This window comes from Sinocyclocheilus anshuiensis, unplaced genomic scaffold, assembly GCF_001515605.1.
Source record: "Sinocyclocheilus anshuiensis isolate Anshui unplaced genomic scaffold, SAMN03320099.WGS_v1.1 scaffold914, whole genome shotgun sequence".
Classification (NCBI taxonomy): domain Eukaryota; kingdom Metazoa; phylum Chordata; class Actinopteri; order Cypriniformes; family Cyprinidae; genus Sinocyclocheilus; species Sinocyclocheilus anshuiensis.
The window spans coordinates 2,164,692-2,191,448 of record NW_015539870.1 but is presented as its reverse complement, the minus strand read 5'-3'; the positions used below and the strand labels follow the sequence as shown (position 1 = coordinate 2,191,448).

The 26,757-nt window shown below is 35.9% G+C and overlaps 2 protein-coding genes across 2 annotated transcripts; one reads left to right on the top strand and one right to left on the bottom strand.

The window, feature by feature from the left end:
- Positions 1-9,335: 9,335 nt before the first annotated feature.
- LOC107685096 (homeobox expressed in ES cells 1-like) lies at positions 9,336-10,131 on the top strand. Its single transcript, XM_016481585.1, has 3 exons — positions 9,336-9,645; positions 9,746-9,933; positions 10,033-10,131. Exons 1-3 carry the CDS (start codon positions 9,336-9,338, stop codon positions 10,129-10,131), a joined length of 597 nt encoding a protein of 198 aa, XP_016337071.1.
- An 841-nt stretch (positions 10,132-10,972) lies between these two features.
- LOC107685098 (CAP-Gly domain-containing linker protein 3-like) lies at positions 10,973-22,063 on the bottom strand. Its single transcript, XM_016481587.1, has 14 exons — positions 21,962-22,063; positions 19,184-19,332; positions 18,889-19,028; positions 16,877-16,970; positions 16,508-16,669; positions 16,123-16,241; positions 15,136-15,372; positions 14,876-15,011; positions 14,584-14,730; positions 13,968-14,102; positions 13,680-13,803; positions 13,241-13,305; positions 12,791-12,863; positions 10,973-12,672 (listed from the first exon to the last, which is right to left on the bottom strand). Exons 2-14 carry the CDS (start codon positions 19,311-19,313, stop codon positions 12,615-12,617), a joined length of 1,620 nt encoding a protein of 539 aa, XP_016337073.1. The 5' UTR covers positions 19,314-19,332; positions 21,962-22,063; the 3' UTR covers positions 10,973-12,614.
- Positions 22,064-26,757: the final 4,694 nt, after the last annotated feature.

Here is a 26,757-nt window from a genome sequence, read left to right as displayed (position 1 = left end):
ACACACACATATATATATATATATATATACACACACATATATATATATATATACACACATACATATATATACATACATACACACACACACACACACATTATTAATATGATTAATATTATTAATATTAGTATTTTATTGTAATACAATGTATAATAAATAATGTTCATATTTTTATATTAGTAATTAATGTGTGACTGATTATAAATTAATATTTGTATTGGATTTTATATATAAACTTTAAAATATACATGGCATATTATCTTATTTTTTACTATTATTATCATCCTCAACTTAATTTAATAGCTAACAATGACAATATCACAATATTCAAGTATAAAACCAGAGTCAAAGCTAAAAACTACATCACAGATCATGTTCATCCCTCTCCTGCTTTCGTCATATGTGTAAGCCAGAATACAAAACTATCATTCATCCTTTACAAGTGTTGGTGAAATCTGATTCCTGGTTTTCAAACAAAGCTCAGGGGGCATCTGCAGTTTCAGCAACAAAACTGGTCAGTAGCACCAGTGAGAAATCGCTCTTTTTTTTTTTTTTTAAATAAAGCATAACAATGAAAGCCAGGAGCAGCATTAGACTGAATGGCCAATTACTACCGATGCATGACGCCATTCATCATTAAACTCAGCATGGTGTCATTCTGGCAAAGAAGTGTGTTTTGCTGAATGCATCTATACCCTGGCTTGAAACATAATGGGCTTGGGAAGGGATGTTTACAAAGAAAAAACAAAGCAGGAAGCTCTCTTTTGCCCTTTAAAACCAATGTACATTTCTTTCAACTAACACTCTTCAAAGAAAATCACTTCTGGGGTCTGTTTAAAGCAGGAAGCCTCTGAACAGCACCCAAAGAACAGGCATGTACAAGCAGGAGAACTTTTTCTCTGTGCTCACAGCACTTTCCCCGGACACTGCTTAAACTCTAGTTTGTTGAGACTCAGTAATCGTATCATTGGGTTTAGGTCTATATTTGAAAAATGAATTCAAATAATTGTAAACATCAAATTAGAGGTTATATTGGCTGCAAATCAGTTAATTGTTTTTAAAGTGCTTGCTGGAAGGCTCCTCGAAGATTGAGATAAGAGCAAGATGTCTAGCAAAGTACGAGACTGATTCAGTTCAAGTCATGCAGTCTTGAAATCCACTAATGGATGAAATGGTAGAAAAGGCTAATATGTGATTGTTAGTTTCACAATCAGCTGTCTAAATATGAACTATAAATCATTTCTCACTTCATTCTGATCATGATGTCACCATTAATAATAATAATAATAATAATTATAATAATAATTATAACTATCCCGAATTACTAAAATTCAGTTTTTAATAACATTCAATGTTTTAAAATATATAATAGTTATTCTATCTACATAAAATAAATTAGTAATTGCAAAAAGGAATCTACTAGTAAAAAAAAAAAAAACACCACTAGTCACAAGTTGACACATTTGACTGAATTTATGTTTCTCATCCTAAAAAAATATTTGATCTAAAAGCTTATACTTAAATGCGTAAAATTTGTGGAAATTTTTGTACACAAATATTAAGAGTCTCCATATCATTATTTATTTAGTTAGCATTTTGTACAAAACCTTTTTATAGGGTGAGTTAGTCCAGATAGTGTAGGGATAACAACCAAAATGCATGCATACATGAAAACAGTGCTTAAATAATGTTAAGAAAATGAATAGAGCCATATTGTAGACAAACTGTGTCTACTAAAATAGATGCTAAAATACTAGCTCTGACTTGTTTAATATTTTTGCTCACTGTAAAATTCCCATACTTCAATTTGGGTTATTTTATCATTTTTTTAATGACGTGCTAATCACTCTTATTCCAAAGTGTCCAAGCTTTTGACTAATAGCATGTCTTAAAGCAAAAAGCAGGCTGTAGGGGCTCTGTGACTGATTATGGTTGTAAATGCCATTTAAGCCCAATAATTAAAAAGATAAACAACAAAAGATCTTTGACCCAGAATGCAGGCCCAGTTTGAACTACAAGAGGCATCAGATGTCATTGTGGGAATAATCAATGGGCATGGAGTATCACATTCAGCAGTAGGCTGTAACCTGATGGCCTGGTGTTGTCAACCAAGTGAGTCATGCATACTATTCCACAGCAACAGCAACACATTTAAATACTTTGAAAACAATGGCTTGTATGGACACAAACCACTTAAACACACCCTTTGCACACAGTCACGTGGGCAACTACAATCTGGTAGATGCCCCATATGTTTATACGTCAGTAAATTAAAAAAAAAATCATTTTAATAGGCTACGTGATAAATATGACTGAAAATGTACGCGTACGTTTATAATTACACACTACTCTGACGAAATACACGTGCTAAACATGCACAAAGCGCGTTTTATAGAAGCAGGTGAACAATGCTTGCAAGCGGGCTTAAAAAATGCAGTAGATATTAAAATGTTATGTACGTCATCTTAACACTTACGTGCAAAACCTGTCCTAACTCCAACGTCCAGTTTCTCCTTCAAGATATCCGTCGGTGTTTCAGTAATCATTCAGGTGCAAAACTTCTCATCCTCAGGGTGAAAACACTTCTGATCAGGTTTGAAATGCCAGGTATGGATTAAAATGTTATGTACGTCATCTTAACACTTACGTGCAAAACCTGTCCTAACTCCAACGTCCAGTTTCTCTTTCAAGATATCCGTCGGTGTTTCAGTAATAATTCAGGTGCAAAACTTCTCATCCTCAGGGTGAAAACACTTCTGATCAGGTTTGAAATGCCAGGTATGTTTTACGAACACACATCAAACAAGAAACAACGTTATGTTGTGCGATAAAGAGAAACTCTGTTTCAGGTCACTTAACATAGCCATCAGTCTTTTGAGTTGTAAGCAAATTGAAATGTCACCTGACACAGGTGAGAAGAGGCCACGTCCCCCGAGTAGTTCACACGCTCCTCCTACTCACCTTTATAGCTCTTATGCGTGACTTCAAGCACGGATATTTCTTTACGGAAATAAAATATGATATTGTCATTTTTTTTATAAGAGAAAAAGGGTACAACGAAAATGAAAATATACACTACACATCAAGACAAAATGAAAAATTAAGTACATTAAAAAGTATTGGTAAAGTTTGCCAATATTTAAAGATACATGTGTATTTATCTCTGCTGGACTATTATTTTGGAAATTAGCTGCCATGTAATTCAGGAACATTTAATTAATTTCTGAAACCTTTCAGAACGCATGTACACCTGTTAGCAGAGTAGAGGCGTATAACTAGATATTTTATGATCCAAAGGTGGCCATAAAATCATAAAAATCAGTTGCTATACACAGAAGTTTGAATGTGCGATGCAACATTTAACGTAGTATGCATATTTTTCGAATCAGTATTTTTGTATTCTGGAACTTTTCATAAAACATATAGGCCTGTAGGTAGAATATTGGGCTGTAAACAAAATTTGTATTATTTAAAAGTGCAAATGTTTGCATGTGTGTTGATGCAGTATTCAATATAATGTGCAGTATTCAATATAATGTGCATTCAATATAATTCAAATGCAGCCATATCATGGTTAATTTCAGGGCAACCTGGAGTGAACGACAAAAGAACTTTATAATCTGGAAATATTGAAAAACGAATTAAAATCCAACTAAATATATGATTTAAAAAACATGGCTGACTGGCCAGCATTTGTTTAGCCTTTATTTATGCCTCTTGTCAACATTTACAAGAGGCATCAAATTATTTTGTGCTCAGTACTGACTAGGAAACTGCAGCATGAATGTATGTTGTATTGGAGGGATGGATTAGCTCACTGTATATTAAATAGGCAGGTCTCCCATAGGAGACCCTTTGTTGATTACAGGGAAACAAAGAAAAAGGTCCCATAAGGGGCCAGTGCAGTCTCTGCTGTCTGACAACTGCTAGATATGAACTTGGCAGGACACCATTTAGCCCCTTTGAAGAGCATGTGTGAGCAGACGGTACTAATACACCAGGGTACACCGAACCGCCGGCCAACCTTCACTCATGTACCCCGTGTTCACTCATGCAGTCACCATTTGTCTCTTTTCTCACCCAGTAAGGAGGTACAGCTCCTGCATATGTTCATAACTCTGAGTGGGGAGGGGTCCAGTGATTCATCGCTCACGTCAGAATGAATCGGTCACTCTGCTAATTCTGAATAAAATGCAGTGTAATTATGCAGTGGAGTGCATTTACTTGCTTTATTTATGCAGCTAAGAGAAGCCCCTGAATTTGCATGAGCTGAAAACAATAGAGATGTGTCCATTGAGATTGAGAGGTGAAAAGGTCACAAGCGTCATTATAAAAGCAATTATTTAAAGGGACAGTTCACCCTAGAATGAAAATGCTGTCATTATTTACTCACAATTATGTAATTCTAAACATGTATGGACACAACATTCGATATTTTGAAGTATATTTGAACTTTTTGTCAAACATACTTCAGTGAAAGTCAGTGGGGTTCAAAACATCATTGGCTTAATGACTTTCATTTTATGGAAAAAAAAAGGCATTTTTATTAGAATATCTTCTTTAATGTTCCACAATTGGGTAAACTATCCCTTTAAATGAGAGCAGGTCAGTGAGAGATGTATATATGGATGCAATACAATTATATATGATTATTATTATATGTATTTTATTTTATTAATTAATTAATTTATTTCTTTTTCCATGATCCTCTTTTTAAGACTATGTCTGTGACCTCGCTTGCAAAGCCTTTTTGCAATCACATATCGATGTTCACCTCTGGCTGTGTTCAGATGGTTGCTGCTTTCCTGCAGACAGCATCAGCCTTACAAACAGAATGTATGACACAATTCTGTCAGTTTGCATAAATCAACTCCATTCTTCCAATGAATCATTCAATGTTATTGTAATTATGTAATGCCGTAATCCAGATGCAAGTCTTTTAATAGACTGTCTCCCTCTTCTGGTTGTTCCGTGAACTGTTTAACACATTCATCATCATCCTTTGATCTCAGGCATTGTCAATATCTTCCTCTCATTGCAGTAGGCTACTGTAACCCTCAAAGCGTGTCAGATGAGTGTGCTAATATACAACGTCTTATTTGGAGGAGTTTCAAAGGACACCTGAAGCTTTGTTCGTATTTGCTCATGAGCCAAATCAGACAGAAATTAGGTCACCACTGTATTTCAACCAGCAAAGAAACGTGCAGAAAATGAGCTTTAACATCCTCACTCAAATGCCCCCACCGTCACAAAAACTAAGAGGCTGTGTTGTCTGAATCTTGTCCTGGTTGTTAAATATTTTAGCTTAGCTCCCTGTGTCACCTTGTGTGGCCTCCACAGTCTACTGAGTATGTTTGGTCAGAACCGGGTTGCAGAGATGATTAATCGACTCAAAATAAACAGAACACAGTTCTCTGGTGAAAGATTATTATCTTAAGCGAGCAAACTGAATATCATATTTCATTTCCTGCAGACTGACCTGTTTTCGTAGTATAACGTGAGCAGAAATTACAGTAGATAGGGAAAATGTTACCAAAATTAGGTGAACGATCTGCCAAATGGGCATTTTAAGGATGTATTCTTTAGATCAGGTGTTTTCATAAAGTTAATTAGCATCATTGACCCCCTCAAAGGGATCAATATCTTAACGCCATAATAACAAACCAGCAAGAGTTTGCAATGACCAGTGAACAAAGTAGCCTAAATGTTTCAGTGATTCATTCGTAGCAGTCACTTGAATTAATCAGCATTCTTGAAAGAATCTGTTAAATATAATTTAAATGATTCACTTAAAAAGACCCCTGCTTCAGAAAACATCAAAAAGGGATCATTTTCTTTACAGTGAATGCCACATGGTTTGATATTGTAATATCCATTACAAATACATATATACATTTATAAGTAATAATATATCTTAAGTGTCTAAATACTTCTCAGGGGCCACTTTATGTTATATAACTCCTCTGGTTTCTGTCCATTGTGATAAATACCTTTCCCTAGCTTACATTTACTCAGTGACATTTGATCAGCTCTCACTATATGGGGCAGCTTGTTTAGAGTTGAATTTGAAAAGATGACCTTCAGATGCTTGACTGAGTTCATGACACACAGTTCATAATTCTAATTGCTTTGTGACGGGGTAACAAATTAAGCTGACCCGATGCAGACACAGTTTCTTGGGATGAGATACGAGTTGCTTTTCCAGCCATCTGGAACAGTCAAGGAGAAACGTGGCCTTTAATACAGTAGTTCAGCTGGCTGTCACTCTCAGGCACCAGAGGAATAAAAGAACAGTGCACATGGACTCACTGATCCAATACATGTGAAAAATATGCTAGATGGTTTTTTAAGGAATAGCTGAACCCAAAAATGAAGATTTTCTAAACATTTACTCACCTTCAGGCCATCCAGGATGTAGATGAGTTTGTGTCTTGATCGGAACAGATTTGGAGAAATGTAGCATTACATCACTTACTTACCAATGGATACTCTGAAGTGAATGGGTGCCATCCGAATGAGAGTCCAAACAGTTGAAAAAACATCATAACCCACTGGTGAGCAAGTGACGTAATGCTAAATTTCTCTAAAACTGCTTCAATGGAAAAAAAAAAATTAAATTAAAGAAAAAAAAATACAAAAAAACTAATCTACATCTTGGACGGCCATTTTTGGGTGAACTATTCCTTTAGATGCTGCAATAGCATGGTATAGTATGTAACTTTATAAGTAAACAGGGCAACACGGATTTCCAGATGCAGTTTATGCAAAAGACAGCATCAGTAAAGAATGACTCGGCTAATCTGAAATCCAAAGACCATCTACTGGGTCTGTTTCTCAGACTACAGTACAACTGTTGTGGCCCAAATATTCTCTACAACAACCTCTTACCTTCGATCATAAATCATTTGATTGTAGTAAGTGCACCCCATTGAGAAAAGCGAGCAAGTAACCTTCAAGGCTGCCCTTGTCTGTCTGTGCTTTGGATGGATTTCTTCAGATTAGATAGTTAAACTTCCCTTTGTGTTTTTGGGATGCACATCTTACTCACTGGAGCTTGAATTTCATCCCCAGATCAGTTTGATTTGGCAGAGCTGTATAGTTGGGAGTTCTCAATGAACATCCAGCTCCATTTGGAGGAGGTCATGCATTTGTTAATTGCCTATTGGCCCAAGTCATATCAATGCTTGTCAGTGGCATTGTGCAAATCCTGGCTGTACAGATGGATGCTTACTACTACACTGGATGCTCTCTATAAATGTATTGCAGAACTGAATATGGGTCAACCATATGATTCAGTTCAATGCTCCAAATCAGACGGCTGCCTTTATCATGCAAATGAGGTTTGTTTAGTGTGAGTTTCTGTACTTTTGTAGTATGACTGATTTTGAAGGGGAAGATACGGACTGATTAAATACATAAGCCTATATGCTCTTTTATCCTGCTGTTGAAATAGTAATCCCTCTTTTGATGTCTTTTTTAATGAAAGTACTTCATGTATCAAACAGAGCTTACAAATTGTTATGATCTGAATGGAAGGGCCAAGAACCATCCATACTTAAAGATCTTATACTCATTCACAGATTCTTGAAACAAAATCCCTGTAACTGATCTATTCCATCTGGATAGGGATATGCCAGGGCATTGAAGTTCATAATAGTAAGTTTGTGTTTAATACATCAAAAATCCTCAGTACAATGAAGGGTGTGCAGAATTTTCATTTTATGTATAGTATATGTGCAGTGTGGGCCTTGCAGATTATCGAATGATCTCATTTGGCAAACAGGCAAAACCCATATCCGCTCAGTGGGATTTTCATGTGAATTCTTTGTAAACCCAAGTAGCTTAAAAAGAATCGAATATTAATGGTGTAAGCTGAGTTATATTAGGAGAATCTGCGGGTTTGTAAAATACACACTCTCTCAGTCAATACCGACTAACTGCTAGTGATATCTCTAAGCTACAGCTGCAGCTTGTGCTTTAAAATAACCATGATAATTTAATCTTGAGTTAACCCTGATTTATTGGCATGCAGCATATATGTAACGCTGAAGGTTTTTGAATAATTTCACTATCCACAGACACTGGCCTTTTTTTGTAATAATATGATAATGTAATACTTTCTTTATGCTATCCAAAAGACTGTATTTAAAAATGCTATCATTTAATATTGTTTACATGGAATCAAAGTTAACTTGCTATATAATCATAAACCAGTGCAGTTAATGGGTATTAAAGGGAGCTAAGCAATTATTTATAATATTTCTAACATTTGTATTAAAATTATTGCAAGGCATTTATTTATTTTAGTTTTATCAAACTTCCTTAATAATACCACAAGATGGTGACATTTATTCACTATATTCATTATAGATATGTTTCGGTCAGTATATAATAGGTTTGTGGTGTAATTCTTTACAGAAAAATAGGCTAATACTCATTGATTATTTTCATTATGAGCACCAAGTCTCGTTTAATAGCATACATTAAAGCATTATTAAAACACAAATGAAAATGGACATGAAAGAAGGAACAAATCAAAGCACTTTTGACCTCTTTGAAAAGCTGCAATAAAACGACTTTTATCTTTCTAACGTTAGTGAATGCGGATGATGACGTGACAATTTCAAAGCGTGTCCCTTTGAATAAGTGTCATCAAAGTTATTCCTTTATTCTGCAGACCTATTATGATAAACATTTCATATAAACTATAAAACTTTTTCCACAAATGAGATTGAGTTTATATAAAGTTTTATTAAAATTGTAATTTAAAAAAATACATTTATACATTTACATAAATCTGTTTCCATATGGTTTCCATGGTATTTTAATATTTATTTATTTATTTTGTAGGCTAGATCAAAACAAAATACAATTCAAATAAAATACAATTTTAAAAATGTACCTTGAGGTAAAACTATATATGTACCTGGCATATATGTATATATATAATATATATATACAAAATAGATTTTTATCATACTACTTTATTGTAAACAACTATTGCTGTAATGTCAGTAAACTGTAAAAAAAAAAAAACAATAATCTGATGTATGCAGGCCACTAACTTCTACCAAAGTATTGAAGTGTGATCAATAAACATTCATAAGTAGTATCATCACAGGTGAATTTCAAGTGCCAGGATAAAAGGGTTTAAGGATCTTCAAAAGTTAATTTCCTTTGACTTCCACCTTTACAAAGAGGTGTTAATGGACCAATATTAAATACATTAATACCTCAGTTAAAACGATACAGGGGGTACAAATACAACTCTCCAGCTTCATGTCATTATTGAGAGAGCACATAGTCACCGCAGCTTCTGTAGGCCCTACTTGAGCATGGCAACTCAGAAATGTTCAAACTTCTCTATTGATTACATCTTGGGAGACGCCAGCAAACAAACAGCAGAATCACCTGGAGTGGATCATCCAGCATCTTCTCATGATTTCCCAGGACACTTGACCAATCTGGGCCTACTCTACCGGGATGGATCTAGAGGTCATGGTGACCATGCAGCACTCATGCTGAACTTTCCATCTCCATCGTGGAATGCAGGAATGTACAGCTGCTGTGTTCCAGCCTCATATTATCAACCCACTTTTAATTCAAATTACTATGCAGGTCAACCGTGGCCTTTTGCCGCATCAGGTATGTTTTTTTTTTTAAACTAGGCCTATAGGCTATTTTATTTAAAAAGTGTAATTCATTTTTGTTTATAATTTATTTTATTTTTTTAATCTACCTTTAGGTTGTGATACAGCTGAGACTCACTACCACCAAACTGTAGCTCAGAGACAGAGCAGTCGAATCCGAACGGTTTTTACCGACAACCAGACGGAGCAGCTCGAGCGGCTCTTCGCATTCACCGACTACCCGAACGCTGAAATCTGGGCGGAGTTAGCCCAGAACACCGGCCTCAGCGAGGAGACTGTGCGGGTAAGAAAGCGCTCTTTATCTGTAGGCTAATAATAGGCTATTTCATAATATGTGCTAATGTTTATATCTGAAAATAAAATAAATAAAATACGATTTTAGGTCTGGTTCAAGAATCGACGTGCACGTAGAAAGAGACAGACAACCTGCCCAGACAAAAGCACGAGGCGCGCTTTCGATGATCATCCCGAATCAGATTAATTTATGACTGAATCATATCAACACATACTCAGTGGCTTTTAAACATTGCTTTTAAAAGTATACTTTTGTTTACAGTGTAAAAAAAAAATGTAGGCCTACATTTTATACGAATAAACATGCTTTCTCAGTGAAATAAACGTTTTTTTTTTTTTTTGGTTCATATTTTAATTATGGTTCTATTGTAATTGGAGTTAGAGATTTGAAGTTCTTACACTTTTAGAAGCAAACTATTTTAGCAAAATATCTAATTTAATTCCCGTCTTATTCGCGCCGTCCTTGACGCGCATGCGCACCGGCATTCATTGATTTTGCCTCTGCCTATGCGAAATGGACATTTCACATGCGTACCGAAAAGTTTAAGGACGAATGTACCTTTACACTCCTGATGGATAGGCTATAGATGATTAATTCTATAATCAATCAAAACAACACATTCAAACTAAGTATAAAACACTAATGTTTATTAGTCATATATCCATAGTCAGGATAGAGTTTCACTTTAAGTAATTAATAAGCTTTTTCATGCTGATGTACTGTAGGAAAAAGAAACCTGCAGATGTATACACAACATGCAGTACAGTTATGTTGTCCATCAAATCCAAAACTGAATTCATGATAAGATACACATTAATCTGATTTACAGAGTATAGTTAACATGAAAACACAAAACACAGGACCTTAAAAAAGTACCTTGTGAAATTATTAAAATATATTTTTTCTCAGACGAATAAACAAATGTTTACAAATGAACTATACCAATTACACAACTGGATATAAAATGACAGAAAGCTTTGCCGACAACCCTAGATGTCACACTGAAACTCTCTGAAAGCGTGGAGGGTGAGCCAGTCAGTGCGAGATACTCACATATGAAATAGTCAATTTACAGTCATACTTTTACTCTCCTTTTGGCATCAAAAAACGGATTGTGACTTGTCCTGAAATTAAGGTAAATAACAGTGACATATTGATGCTTTCTACAACTTTAAGTCACCATAAAGCAATATACTGTACTCTATGTCACAAAATGATAATGCACAATTTAAGGTTTGTTGTGAGCTGACCTTTGCACTCCATCAGAAGATGCACTACTCACTACAGTGACATTGCTACCACACAGATTCAGTTGTTCTTTAATGAAATAATGGCATGGTGGCTGAAGAAATCAAAAGCTGTCCAGACCTGCTCAAGCAGTACATTTCCAATTCTGCAAGTTGCTCTTTTTTTGTAAATCAGTGCAGCTGACCAAGTGTTCACAAGAAAGGAGAGTGCACAAGCCAAGCTGTTGTTTTTTATTCTCTCCTTAACAAAATCTGCCTGCTCTGGCATCACTATAGGAATAGGTAGTCTGGCCTAACAGCTTTTATACATTAGACTGTATATGACAGATGAGGATTTATGTTAAAATATAAACTGTACTTCACTTTAAACTATACTAGATGAACTATAATTTGTTTTTGTTTGTTTTTTTGGTGAGAGAAACATGATTGTGATTCGTATTTTTATTTGGGTTTATAAAATAGACAAATCCTTTAATTGTCACCTCGTTTTTTAATGAAATGTCAAGAATGCCTCCTCTCAAGACCTGCATTATTGATGCGTGGTTCTTAACAGTACTTTATTTTAAGTAAGAGATTATTTAGCTTTTGCTATATCATGGAGCTTGCGCTTTGGTTTTGTGGTTGATTTTAATTTAATGAAATGTGATTTATTAGCTTATAATATCTAAAGCAGGCATCTCACCTCATTTCAGAGCAGTTTATGACCTAAAAACGTGCCCATGCCTGCTTATTTCATGCAACATATTCTATATTTTAAACCATACGCTTACAGTTTCACTGTAGATGAAGAAAGCATTGGGCTCCAATGGCAAAAACCCTCTTTTTCACATCGGCAGCATCAATATTTTCAGACTACAGTTACAATGAAACAATTTATGTTTTCAGATATTCACTAATAATAATATGCCACCTATTAGTTCATTTAAAGGCATTTGAAACTTAGGAAACAAAGTCTGTATACAATAAAATACTGTAAAGTAAGACAGTAAAGGTGCATAATACAGCAGCATGTTTACAAACAAAAAGCACCGTTACAAATTAAAATAGACATACAAGCCTAGTTTTATGTGGATTATGACTGTATTATCAAGCTTGAATACTGCCAATAATCTACCCACAGCGGTTTAGCATAAAAAAAAAACAAGCTGATAGAGAGGTATGAATGGCTTTTAGTAGGAATGATTTTGATTTCATAAAAGATTGTTCATCTATAATTCAATCATCGGAATGCAGGACATTAGTTACTTGACAAGGCACTATTTTTTTGCTATTGAATTGCCGTCAAAGGGGCAGGACAGCAGTCTGGGTAGTTCACATAGAGAAGCACATATGAATATTGGTAGTACACAGAGTGGGCGAGATTTTATCTTGAGGAGGAACAGAAAGAGGAGGGAGATATAATTAAAGATGTAACCAGTGGATTTAGGTCTGCATCTCTGCACGGAACATCCAGGGAAACCAGCAACAGAACAGCAACCTGCTGTAACAGAAACGGATCATGAATATAAAATGCTGTCGTTTAATCTTGTAACACAGGAAACATTTTAGATTCACAGCTGCAGCCAAACGGATATGTTATTTGTGGGACACAAGCATACCTGGATATGGAACTTTCAGATGTTATGTCTTTCGGAGATCGCATCGCATTAAAATTACGCTTCGGCTGGGACACTGGAGAGGAGGATGAACACAGACAAACATTACAACCATGTACCTGAGGCTGTCATGTGGGACTGTGTTGTTCATTCATATACATATTGTATTATGCATATTATATAATACATTTATATATATTTCTGCTCTTTGCTACATGCAATCATCCAGCTGAATGTTGAACTTCGGAATTGCTATTACACATTTTGGACAACAGAGGTCACTGTATGCCTAACTGACAAGATACAAGATGGCGCACTAAATGTGAGCTAATGTTGTTTATTCTTGTGAAAATTATTGCTTTAAAAACAGAGAAAGAAAAAAATACATTTTTCAAACTACACATTTCCCAAAAAATTAGCATAAGAAAAACATGTTCTTATCGTTGTACTTACTTGTTACCTGGTGGACTTTCTTCACTAGTGGCCCATCACCCTGAGGATCTTTGGGCCCTGCAATTCTGCAAGAATAAAGGATTAAATTACACTGTCGATGTTTCTTTAGAATTAATCTGTACAACAAAATTATTTCAATTTATATCATACTAAATGTCTCGTTTTTTTACCTTACACTTGATGGTTTCACAAAGACTTCATAGCGTAGATGGTATTTTAGCACATTTTCTTATGCCCCACACCCTTTTTCTGGTACTTTATCATTATCCTAACAGTGAAATATTACTGCAAATGTGTTTGCTATTCAGAAATCAAAGCTAAATGAAAGGCATGGTCTGCTCATATTCTATAACCAAAACAGTACAACATATCCCTATTTACTCTAACCCAAGTTGTGTATCTGTAAAACATTTTTTCTGGTGCATGTTGAAGATTTTACCTCTGAACACGGGATGGTGGTGCAAAAACCCCATATTTGGGCAAACAGTGGAAGTAACGTACTCCAAATACACTGCCGTCATGCTTTCCAGTGGGCTGCTCCAACTCCACACCAAACCAATATCCTGATCACAAGAATCCACACACACAAAATTCTAAACACTTACTGCACATTATTGTACTTATATGTGATTTCATATTAATTATAAGGTAATTGCAAATCATCATGTCAGGCTTATTCTCATGTCATTATATTATACCATTATCTTAGACCTTCAGATAGACATACCGGGAGCAAAGTCTGTCTTGCCAAAAAAGCGGACGATCCCTTGCTTTTGGCCCGCCACCAACACCTGATCCCCAACCTCAACCTTGACTCCATCAGGATCCAAACTGACCCCGGACAGAGACTTGTTTCTTGGAGCTGGTGCAGAAGATGACAAACTTCAGATATACACCAGTGTCTCAGGCTCACCAAGGCTGCATTTATTTGATCAAAAAATGCAGTGTAAACTAACATTGTGAAATACTATTAGAATTTCTATTTTAATAGAAAATTCAGAATATTAGAATGATTTCCGAAAGATCATGTGACACTGAAGACTGGATCAATGGCTGCTAAGAAAAAAAACCAAGCTTTTTCATCAAAGGAATAAATGACATTTTAAAATATATTAAAACAGAACAGTTCTTTTGAATTGCAATAATATTTCACTGTTAATATTACTGTTAATCAAATAAATGCAGCCTTGGTAAACAAGAGACTTTTAAGTGGTCACACATTAACTTGGGTTTAAACAATGATTTGATAACAAATTGATAAGAAAATGAACACTGGACAACACAGAACTTCAAATGCACATATAAAATAGATAGATGTTTGATATATAGATGTTATCACTCACTCTTTTCACGATCTTTCTCTTTTTTCTCTTTTTTGATCCTGCCAGTTACACGGGATAAATCCATGCGAGGGGTTTTTGGGGTGGAGGTGACTGAAGAGGGGGCCTGCTCAAGAGCTTTGCTGATTTTTGACACAGGGGCGAAGATGCCTGAAGAATGGACGTGCACACCAAATATTAAACTAGATTATTTCATCTGAATAATGCGATCAGTCTGAATCTCAATTCATGCTTACTGTTGTCATTACAATAATTATAAAATGACTTTTATAATACAGAAATTAAGAGAACACACCTTGTTTTGGAGGGCAAATAAAATAGCGGATCCCACCCACACTCCCATCATTCTTGCCCTCCGGCTCATCCAGCTCAATACCAACCCACTGCCCACTAGCAAACTCAGTAGTGCCACAGAAACGGAGGGTGCCAGTCTGCAGAAAAGAGGCATTCTGTTTTATATATATATCCTATATTATCCTAGCCTAGGTCCTTTAGACTTTTTACACTGCATCCATTCTTCAACATCTTTAAACACACAGACTTTCCTAATCTCACCTTTGTTTCATCCAGCACCACACGGTCCCCTAGTTTGAGGCCTAGAGAGGAGAGCATAAGGTTGCCGGGAATGTTGTCATAGTTGGGCAGGGTGGCCCGGGGCAGGCTACAGCTGAGAGGCACTGCATCCAGCAGCAACTGTTTCAGCTCTTTAGCCACCATGGCAGCCTCAGCTTTATCCAGACTCATGTCCATAGGGTCAGGGACAACCTCAGCAGGCTCTTGACCCTTATCATTCTGTAGCATGCAGAGAGTTAATTTTGAGATTACAGACATTGCCTTCTGGGTCAATAACATAGTCACAGTTAATCTTTTAGTAAATATAAACTACTGTTCAACAGTTTGGGGTCAATAAGTTAGAAAATCTGAAAGAAATTCATACTTCTATTCAACAAGGATGCATTAATTTGTTCAAAAGTAAAGACATTTATAATGATACAAAAGTTTTCTATTTAAAAAAATGTTGTTCTTTTTAACTTTCTATTCATCATAGGAAAAAAAATTTTTTTAACTTTGATAATAATAAGAAATGCACCAAATCAGCATATCAGAATTATTTCTGAATTCTGAAGGATCGTGTGATAATGAAGACTAAAGTAATGGCTGCTGAAAATTCAGCTTGGCCATCAAAGGAATACATTATATTTTAAAATATATTCAAATAGAAAACAGATATTTAATTGTAATAATATTTCACAACATTATTTTACTGTATTTTTTATCAAATAAATGCATTCTTGGATAGCCAAGAGACAAAATGTTAGAAAATTTTACTAACCCCAATCTTTTGAATGGTAGGATATATTTGTGCATCTTATTTCATCTATACAGTGGGTCCATATAAAATTATCTGGTTACTAATGACAGTATTCTGAAAAACAGACCAACAAAGACTTCTGAAACATTAATCCAATATGAACGGAGTGGATTTATAGCAAGGTCAATCAGGCTGATTAACTCAAGTGAAGTTTAAATCATCATGCTCACTCTAACAGTAGGATTGGCTCCATGCTCCAGTAAACACTTGACAGCACCGAGACAGAGGTTGGAGGCGGCGATGTGCAGGGCTGTGCCATGATAGAAGTCACTGCAGGTGGAGTTGAGCACTGTGTAGAGAGAAGAGAACCAGACACGTTGAATAACACCCACCTTTATTAGTGGAAAATGTAATGAGATGCCAAATACTCATTAGCCACTTCATCATTTCCTTGTGCATGATACTTGACATTTTCTAAATGACTTAACTATTTTGCATTTTCTGTCTCAGCTTGTGTGTGAGAATGTGACTAGATCGTTTCAAAAAGCATTTGGCTTATTAAAAAATTCAGACGCTGTCATGAATACAAACACTGTTTATGCTTTTGAAATTCACCTTTAGGCTTGGAGCCTTTGAGCAAAACACGAATCAGTTCTGGTACATCGAAGTAAGCTGCATAATGTAGGGCATTCATGTTGGTCCAACGACTGCGCAGACTCACATCAGCTCCCAGAGCTAGCAGCTGATTGGACAGCCGGAGTGCTGCCTCAGGATCACCTGAAAGGAAAACACATTGTTACTATACCAACGGTCACACGATTCGCTTTTATTATGTTGGCACGTGTGAAATGCACCGCTAGGTTAGAGCTTTTAAAGGAGTTAGAATTTAATGACCTCAATTACAGAGAAATGCCAGATTTGGATTGTGGATTACAAGGCAAGTCAGGGCAAAGAACTCCAACCGTCAACTCCAGTGTCACTCACCCACTCCGTGAGCTCCTGCTTTGCAGCAGTAGTGGAGAAGAGTCATATCCGTCAGGCCATCACGGTCATTCACATGGCAACCTCGCTTTAAAATCTGAAAGTGACAATGGGAAAGAACATGAAGAGTTGATCAACATATGATGAACTTCCATGCAACTGGAAGCCAATTAATAACTAATGTGGATTTGCGGGCAATTATGGTCTTGAGTAGATAAAGCTTTTCAAAAGCAAATGGGCACTTTCAAAGCTGGACGAGAGCCATATTAATGAGTTATTGCTGAGTCATCAGCTACATTAAAGTGATTATTACGTTTTGAATATGGATATTTTTCTTACAAAAACGCATCGATTCACTACAGAAGGCCTTTGTTCACCCCCCGGAGCCGTGTGAGACACTTTTTTTTTATGGATGGGTGCTTTTTATTTAACTTGCTTTGGACTGAAGCATGCAACACCATGAAATAGCTTGAAAGATCAAAGACAATTTTTAATATAACTCCGGCTGGATTCGTCTGAAAGAAGAAAGTCATATACACCTAGGATGACTTGAGGGTGAGTAATTTATGGGCTAATTTTCATTTTTGGGTGAACTAACCCTTTAAGGCAAATGTGACTGTGTGGCAAAATAACATCTCATTCTAAGTATATGTACAATGTACTCCAGTGTGCATTATTAAAAAAAGACCAAAAAAAGAAAGCTGAGAAACATTTGCTTAGACATGCATGGGAAAAAAAACTCTCACAAAGAGTGAAGAGGACAAAAGTCTTCAACAAGTTTAAACACAACCCATGGATTAGGAACCAGACTCTATCATCAGTTTATCGACAGATCATGTTACACAGAAATATTCGCAGCTGGATAGAAACTCAATATATCTCTCTACACTTGGCATTTATTCATGGTTCACTGTCTTCATTCATTAAGTAAAAGATTGCATAAATACGTTTTGTTAAATGCCCCAACCGTCAACTCCAGTGTCGCTCACCCACTCCGTGAGCTGCTGCTTTGCAGCAGTAGTGGAGAAGAGTCATATCCGTCAGGCCATCACGGTCATTCACATGGCAACCTCGCTTTAAAATCTGAAAGTGACAATGGGAAAGAACATGAAGAGTTGATCAACATATGATGAACTTCCATGCAACTGGAAGCCAATTAATAACTAATGTGGATTTGCGGGCAATTATGGTCTTGAGTAGATAAAGCTTTTCAAAAGCAAATGGGCACTTTCAAAGCTGGACGAGAGCCATATTAATGAGTTATTGCTGAGTCATCAGCTACATTAAAGTGATTATTACGTTTTGAATATGGATATTTTTCTTACAAAAACGCATCGATTCACTACAGAAGGCCTTTGTTCACCCCCCGGAGCCGTGTGAGACACTTTTTTTTTATGGATGGGTGCTTTTTATTTAACTTGCTTTGGACTGAAGCATGCAACACCATGAAATAGCTTGAAAGATCAAAGACAATTTTTAATATAACTCCGGCTGGATTCGTCTGAAAGAAGAAAGTCATATACACCTAGGATGACTTGAGGGTGAGTAATTTATGGGCTAATTTTCATTTTTGGGTGAACTAACCCTTTAAGGCAAATGTGACTGTGTGGCAAAATAACATCTCATTCTAAGTATATGTACAATGTACTCCAGTGTGCATTATTAAAAAAAGACCAAAAAAAGAAAGCTGAGAAACATTTGCTTAGACATGCATGGGAAAAAAAACTCTCACAAAGAGTGAAGAGGACAAAAGTCTTCAACAAGTTTAAACACAACCCATGGATTAGGAACCAGACTCTATCATCAGTTTATCGACAGATCATGTTACACAGAAATATTCGCAGCTGGATAGAAACTCAATATATCTCTCTACACTTGGCATTTATTCATGGTTCACTGTCTTCATTCATTAAGTAAAAGATTGCATAAATACGTTTTGTTAAATGCCCACATTTTCGAGAGGTTTCCTGTCTATACCACTGACAACTCCAGAGAAATACTTAAAGCTTTATTACCTCAGTGCCTATGATGTCGATCTTGTGTTGAACTTGTGGAACCCATTGGCGGATGATGGCGAACAGTTCTGGGATTGTGGTCCGAGGGTCTGTCAGAATCTCCATGCAGGCCGGATCATTTGGATCAAAGAAGGTAAATGCTATAATAGATATAATAATATAATAAAATGGAGGATATAAATACAGGGATTTATTACCACTACATTATGGAATTTTAGTAACTTATAGCTTAAGATTTCTTCTTGTTCTCTGTAATATATTTGGATAGATCTGACTGCTAGGATGAGGAACCCACCATAGTCCTTGGGCAGTGGAGCCTGTGCAGATGGATGCACCATGGGTTTCTTGCGGGGTTCATGAACAGGGCTGATGAACTCAGAGGCCGGCTGGGCCTCTTCCACCTCAGAAGTTTCCTCTTTAGTCATTCTGCTTATGTGATTGGGACTGTACATTAAAAATGCATAGTTAAAAATAACAATACAGAGTGCAATTTCATAACTTTTATAGACGTGCTCATAAAATGATTTTTTTTTTCTGGCCAATAATACACTCAAATTAAAAATGCACTTTTCACACTGTGAAAGCAAAGTAGTGTAGAAAAAAAAATCAACCCACTAATGATAACTCGTTAGCAATTTCTTGATTTAATTTGACATTAGTTTGGTTCTCTTGGTTATTTTGGTCCAGACCAAAAAAGAAAAGAATACATTTAGGTTCGCTTAGCGTTCACACTGTGATTTTTAACACCTAACCTAAAGATACAAAACAAAAGGCATAAAGATATAGTCACAACCTAATTGGACAGCTTTTATGATGTATTTTTTGTAACTTTACCAAACATCCAAATCAATGTTGTGTGCAAAGCAAACGCGCTCACTCAATGTGTGAACATAGGGTGGTATTTTTACCAGCTGATCAACTAATGAAGAGCTTATAAAATGTGTAAAGCATTCAAAACAATGCCATGAATTCCTCCGTTGTACACAGAGATCTGTTGTAAGGAGACGGCGGTTGATGCCTGCACTGAACTGTAATGTGCAACATACAACCAGGTCGCATCCTGTGATATCACATCCTGTTTTGGGTTCGTTTAGATGTCTTTGGTCCATGTTGCACACATACATCAGTTAAACTGCACCAGAGATTTGAAAGCAGATCCGACCAAGGTTCGGACAGCAGCGTTCACGCTTATTCAATTGAACCGCACTAACAGAGCAATCGCACCAGAGTTCGTTTTAATCAAACCAAACCTGCCAAGTGTAAACACACCCTAAATGAACTGAGCCTTCTTCGACACTCTCAAAATTCATTTTGTTTGATCACTGCTCAAAAACAACAGTGAATATATGTGATATGAGACGTATGATCATGAACCTCTACGCCACAGTTATCCCTCCCAGCGATGCTCTATGTTTAGTATGGAGACTTGCGGAGCGGATGAGTGACTCACTGCTTCTATAGCACGGGCTGTTGGAACAGAGGAGAGACCGGACCTCACAAGCCACATCTTACTGGAGACCCATGCTGAATATAAAAGTCATTGCAATTTACTTTGATATCTCAGATGCCTGTAACTGTCTTCTGCTCAGTCAGCCATCAAAAAAACATTCAGGGAATTAATTGGAGAATGCTAGACTTAGCCCAACACTACAGCATGTGTCCTACATTGTTTTATCAAATTCATCTGGAAGTTTCCCCAAATATTTGGAAAGCAGACCATGACATGTAGTATTTTTCATGCAGCTGATATATGTTATGGTTTTTAACATCAGTATATGAAATGCCTGCAATCTATGTGACCAAAGAGAATATTGAAACCACACTGCATCTCAAGTTCATGTTATTTAGAGAAAAAACATTGATCCATTCGAATGAACTACCACTGAATAATACTTGACAATAAAATCAAAATACTTATTAATGGGCTACCTTCAAAAGCCCATTAATCATGATCTTATATGACAGATTTTACTCCTCAACTGAGTTTAGATTTTGTTCTGTAAAAATGTATTTTCTATGATTAATTTATCAGATCTTATTGAGCTATTATTGTGATTCCTTATAATGCATATTTAATGAAATGTCTAGATACCCAGTATCTGATCTGTTCTGAATAGGCCTACCATTTCATCAGAGCAATGATCAAAGTGAATATGAGCTTCAGTATCACTCGCTCATTTTAATAATACATTATGTATTCCTCAAAAGGTTTTTAATTGCTTCTGGAATAAGCTCACACATTAGAAGTTTGTGGTAGTGCTTTCAATGTCCTTCAGTTGCATCAGACTGTGGGAGACAGAATGGTGTTTACACACTACAGAGATGTCAATTAAACAAACAGGCCACATGGTAACAGATTTTGTGTCTTGTAATGATAGCTGGCACTTCAATCAGAATTCAAATCTTTTTGAAAATGCTATCAATAATAAAACCATTATTTCTGTTAATTTCCATAATGGCTGCAAGGTTAAGATTCAAAGCTTTCTCTACTTCATAATGGAAAATAGACCAATAAGACAATAATATGCAACCACATAATAATATTTCATAACAGTTAAGTACTGTATATATAAACTGCAAATGATGATAATATCTGTGTACAGTTGAATCGTTCATTTTATACAAAAAAATGGAATAAATAACAGCATAAGACTATTATTATATAATTTAAAGGATTAATATAATTTAAAGGATATCTGAGCTGCTGAATATTTAATTAGTATTTTACTCTTGTGCTTTCTACCAAAAACGGGGCGTATTCAGAAATGGATCGTGCACAAATGAAATCGACACAGTCTTCAATCTCACAATATTATTGATTAAATCGTCGATATCACATTCATCTAAAATCTGTATCTCGCGACTAAATATATAAAAACAGATGCAGTGTGTTTTCGTATTCCCTTATGAAGCATGTCAGTCTTGCCCTGTGTCAACAAGAAAACATGGACGCTCCATCACGCAGCACATGAAAAACAAGCAGGCTGTTTTGCTCACGCGGAGAAACAAGATGGCCAGCTATATTTTGCGAACATTTCAGATACTCGATGCAGCGATATAATATCCTTCTTACCTGATAACAAGCCTCAAAATCGCGATTTCTTCCCCCCTCTTTTGTCAGTCGTTGTTGTGCTATGGAGGATGGAGAGGATGCTGCGCCTTGCCCTTCTCTCTGTCTGCGTCACGGTTGTGACTCACGGCTGGACCACTCTCCTCTCCGCATCTCCTCAACCGAACTTGATGCTCATTCTAGAACCTGCTACTGGAGGCATAAACGCTTTTTCTCACACAGTTGTCAAGACAGACTTGAGCAATTCAAATACGAATGCAATAAATGGATAATTCATACAATGGTTGAGTCGACATTTAAAGGGAGACCGGGTATAGTTGTAACGCTTTTTGTTTCAGTATCTGTAACTCGCTGGATTTTTGAGCTAGGGTGCTCAAACGTTTATACAAAGCACCCACATTTGTTTACTACAAAAGGCACCAGTTCAAACCTCTGCCAGAATATCACAGCTCTTATAAGTTGATGTCAAATACATGGTGTGCCTTATAATCTATCCCACGCGTCTTAAATTAGAAACGTTTGGCAAAACATGAAAATGGAAGGAGCCAGTTACAATCTACCCCACTGCCAGGGTAGGTTGTAACACATGCTGGGGTAAGTTGTAACAATTAGACAAAAGAAGCAAAAACAGCAGCCACATTATGCAATATGCTTCAAAAAATGGTTTATTGAAACAATCCAAAAGAACAATACAAAACAATGGCTCACTTTCTATGACTGACCACTGCTCAAATCCTCTTTCTCTTTGAAGCAGGAATCGTGAGCGTGTGTGTTTAAATTGGACTATGGAACAAACGTACTTAACAGTATTTCTGTTTAATGTACACTAAACTCCAGTGTACCTAGATAAAGATCTAACAAAAAACTGTGTAAATTTGTGTGTACGATTGTGTCTATGTATGAATGTTCTCAATCAGAGTCACAATGGTGACAAATCAATGTTTTATAAACCTACAGTGCATGCTTGGTGGATCCAGAGACTGAATATTGCACATTTTACCCACACTTCCTTTGACTTTGAGTTGCCAAATGGCTCCATATAGACAACATGAAAGTTCTCAGTTGTATGTAAGGGGATGCTAAGATGTATTACAACTCACCCCACCCCTGTCATCCAGAGTTTAGTTAGCTGTATTAGCATAATGGTTTGAAATTAGCTGTTTAAAAATGCACATTTTGCCTGAGAATCTACAATTTGTTCCTAATGTAAGTTACTGTATATGGTTTTATCAGTATAAGTACTAAACAAAATATAGTTTTGGTTAAAAAAAGTGGTTAAATAATGCAGTTATCATAGGACTCCTAGCTTATCCCTTATAGGTGGAATAGGTGTTGTTACAACTTTCCCCATGTTACAACCATACCCGGTCTCCCCTACGTCTGTAATCTTAGGGGCGCAATCAGTTAAAACGATTGCCTTTGATGTATTTATAAACACAGAAAACCTTAAGTTATGTTAACTTTTTAAACAACATACCAAAAATTTTTATTATTTGTGATATGTAAATCTACAATAAAATAATGGATACAGTCCTGTTTTGTCGAGAAGCTAATTGTAATGGGAAAAAACACTCTAGCAGGTTCACCAACATGCATTAGCGCAATGGTTTTGTAAAAGGTACAGATTTTATGAGAATCAACATTTGATTTGAAGCCAAGTTCTTTTTTTCTTTTTTTAGAAGGGCAAAGGTCCAAACTCACACCTAATGCACTGAACAGAACTGTCACATTTTAAACATCATATTTTTACACAGGGTCCTGTATATTTCAGAATTAAGAAACATTTTTACTACAATGTATCAGATAGAACTTATTGTTATATTATATATACAGCTACTCCGTATAATAGCCTGTACTGTAGAGTTGTTGCATTAACACTTTTTTAAAAATGTATACCATGCTAATTTAATATAATACTAATGCAAGCTTTCAGACTAATTCCTGTAGCTCAGTAGAACAATTGTGCTATTTTCTATACCTTTCTTGCTGGGCTTGGCTAAAACAGAAATTTCCTGAAAAACATCAACAGACTTTATAACAAGTGTTCGTGTTAATATTAACAGACAGTAGTTGACAGCATGTCATTTCACCAGAGCAGACACTCTTCCTCTCATTCCTATTATTGCTACGTCATCAGTTTTGTGAATTTTGGATATAAGATGGATATAACATTGACAAATGTATTATATGTTGTCACAGCTGGCTTGGTGCTGTTATTGCTGTGGAAGAGTTGAAGAAAGCAGAGCAGCATTGGGCAGCTGCCTCCATGACCCACTCCAAATCCACTGCTGAGAAATATACTTCAAATTGATTTCAAGCAACCATACAAGTATTACCTAAAGGTCAGTATTCAGTATGAACAGCTGTAGAGGAATATGTGCATATACCATTTATCACTACTGGTCCTTATACTGTAAAATGATTATAAACAACACGGCTGGCAACCCAGTGCTGGGTAAATATTGGACAGAACACATGCTTGGTTAAAGTAACCTAACAAGTTGGGACATGCATTTTAACTCATTAAGCTGGATAAAATAAACATGTATATAAATAATAAAAAATAACCCAGACAATGTTTAGAGTGTAGGTGAGATTCTGAAATTTTCTCGCCAGAGAGGATTAAATATGTAATTTAGAGGGCTGAATATTATTCAAATGATCCCTTTATTGCTGTTGTTCAAAGATTAATTGTGCTTTTGCTTTTTTGCCCTCTGAATTGCTGACTAAAGCACATTATAACTCATATTATATCTGTATCACTTATATAAATAAGTATACTTGGATACATTTGCGTAAAGATTGTTATTCTTGGTTATTCATCTGTTCTTGCTGTTCTTCCCTTAATAAGTATGGCTCTGTTGTCACCATCTGGTTGGCAAACACTCCTGTGGTGATCATTTCTGGATATCAAGCCCTAAAGGATACTGTGGTTGGTCTTGGTGAAGAATTCAGTGTCAGGGCCAACTATCCCCTGTTGATGAAGATCACACTTGGATATGGTGAGTTCACTATTTTTGTTTAACATTAGAAGACCAGAAATGCTGTTAACATTGTCTCTGTAGAAGAACTTCGGAATGGGCCGCAGGAGCATCGAGGAACGAGTCAGGGAGGAGGCTGAGAATCTTGTGGAAATGTTTAATATATAATATGTCTAATATATATATAAGGTTAAATAATTTAATATTCTCTGCATGTCCTTTTTTATATTCAGGTTATCAGTTGACATAAACTCTAAACTCTTGATCTTAGTATTTTGATCTTATGTTCTTTTCTCCTCAAAGGCTATGCATTCAGCCCTGCAGACATGCTGTCTAATGCTGTGGTCAGTGTGATCTGCAGCATTGTCTTTTGGCATAGGTTTGAATTTGAGGATCCACCATTTAAGTTTCTGCTTCAGACTGTAAATTCTGTCTTCACTGTCCTCAATAGCCCTATTGGACAGGTATTGTACTCCTAAGTTTTAATTGTCATGTATATTTTGTATACACTCTTAAAAATAAAGGGGGTTTTCAAGGCAATGCCATAGAAGAACCATTTTTTGTTCCCCAAAGAACCTTCCTGTGAACAGTTCTTAGAAGAACCCTTTTCACTATAAAGAACCTTTTGTGGAATGGAAGTTTCCAGAGTGTAGTAAAAAGTAAAACAAACAGGAGTAAAAAGTGAAACAAATAGCCCTGCAACAGCAAATTTGTTAAGCTAAATCTGAATTAAATTTGTTATAATATTATAATATTTTGGTTTTGTAAGTCATCTGAATATTTCATGCATAAATAACTTTATTTTCTTTCTTTATAGATCTATAATGTATTTCCTAAGCTAGGCAGCCTTTTTCCTGGTTTAACACCACCAGCTGTTTAGACATAGACAAGGTACTGTAAATGTAAATGTCAGGCCAAGGCACAGATAAATAATGTGGACCCCTCATGTCCGCAGGACTTAATTGATGCCTTTGTGCTAAAAATTCAAGAGGTACAAATAAATGGAAACATGTACTTATTTATCCTTTTTCCTGTCAACAAACAGGCCTATTTAAATATTTGCTCACATTCTGCTTGTGAGACTGCGGTATAATTATTGTATTAATTATGTTGTTCTCTTTCACAGGATAAAGGCATAGGCGGACCAGACCAGAGCCAATTGATTTTGCCAGAGCTAATAAAACAAATATATATATTTTTTATAATTTTTTATTCCACTCTTTGTATAGCCTACCAGTCATTGTTAATTGTAAATGTATTTTAAATGAAGAAGAAATTATATAGGCTATAAATAATTGAAATGTAGAAAATATGGTAGGCCTATATAAGGTATGTAAAAAAAAAAAAAGTGAAACTCCACCTATGGAGAAAGACAATCCTGACACAGAATATCATTTTGACAACTTGATTTCTCTGGTTTTTCTGGTTCGCTGCTTCATTGTATATATTAGACTATACAAATTCAAGTCAAGTCAAGTCAAGTCTGCTTTATTGTCAATTCTTCCACATGTACAGCACATACACACAGAGAATTGAAATTGCGTTACTCTCAGACCCTTGGTGCATACAGATAACACTAACAGTAGAACATAAATACAGATAGATACAGATTAAATATAAAATACAACTATACAAATATACAAATAGGTAAAATGTAAAAAAATATATAAAGCAGCACAAGGCACGTGGCAGATAGAGTGCAAACCAGTGAAGTAAACAACAGTGCAGATATAATGATTTGTAGTGCAAAAGAGCTTATTCAGACTGATTAAAGTGACAGTGTGTGTGTGTATTTGGGAGGGGGGAGTGGGAGAGTCC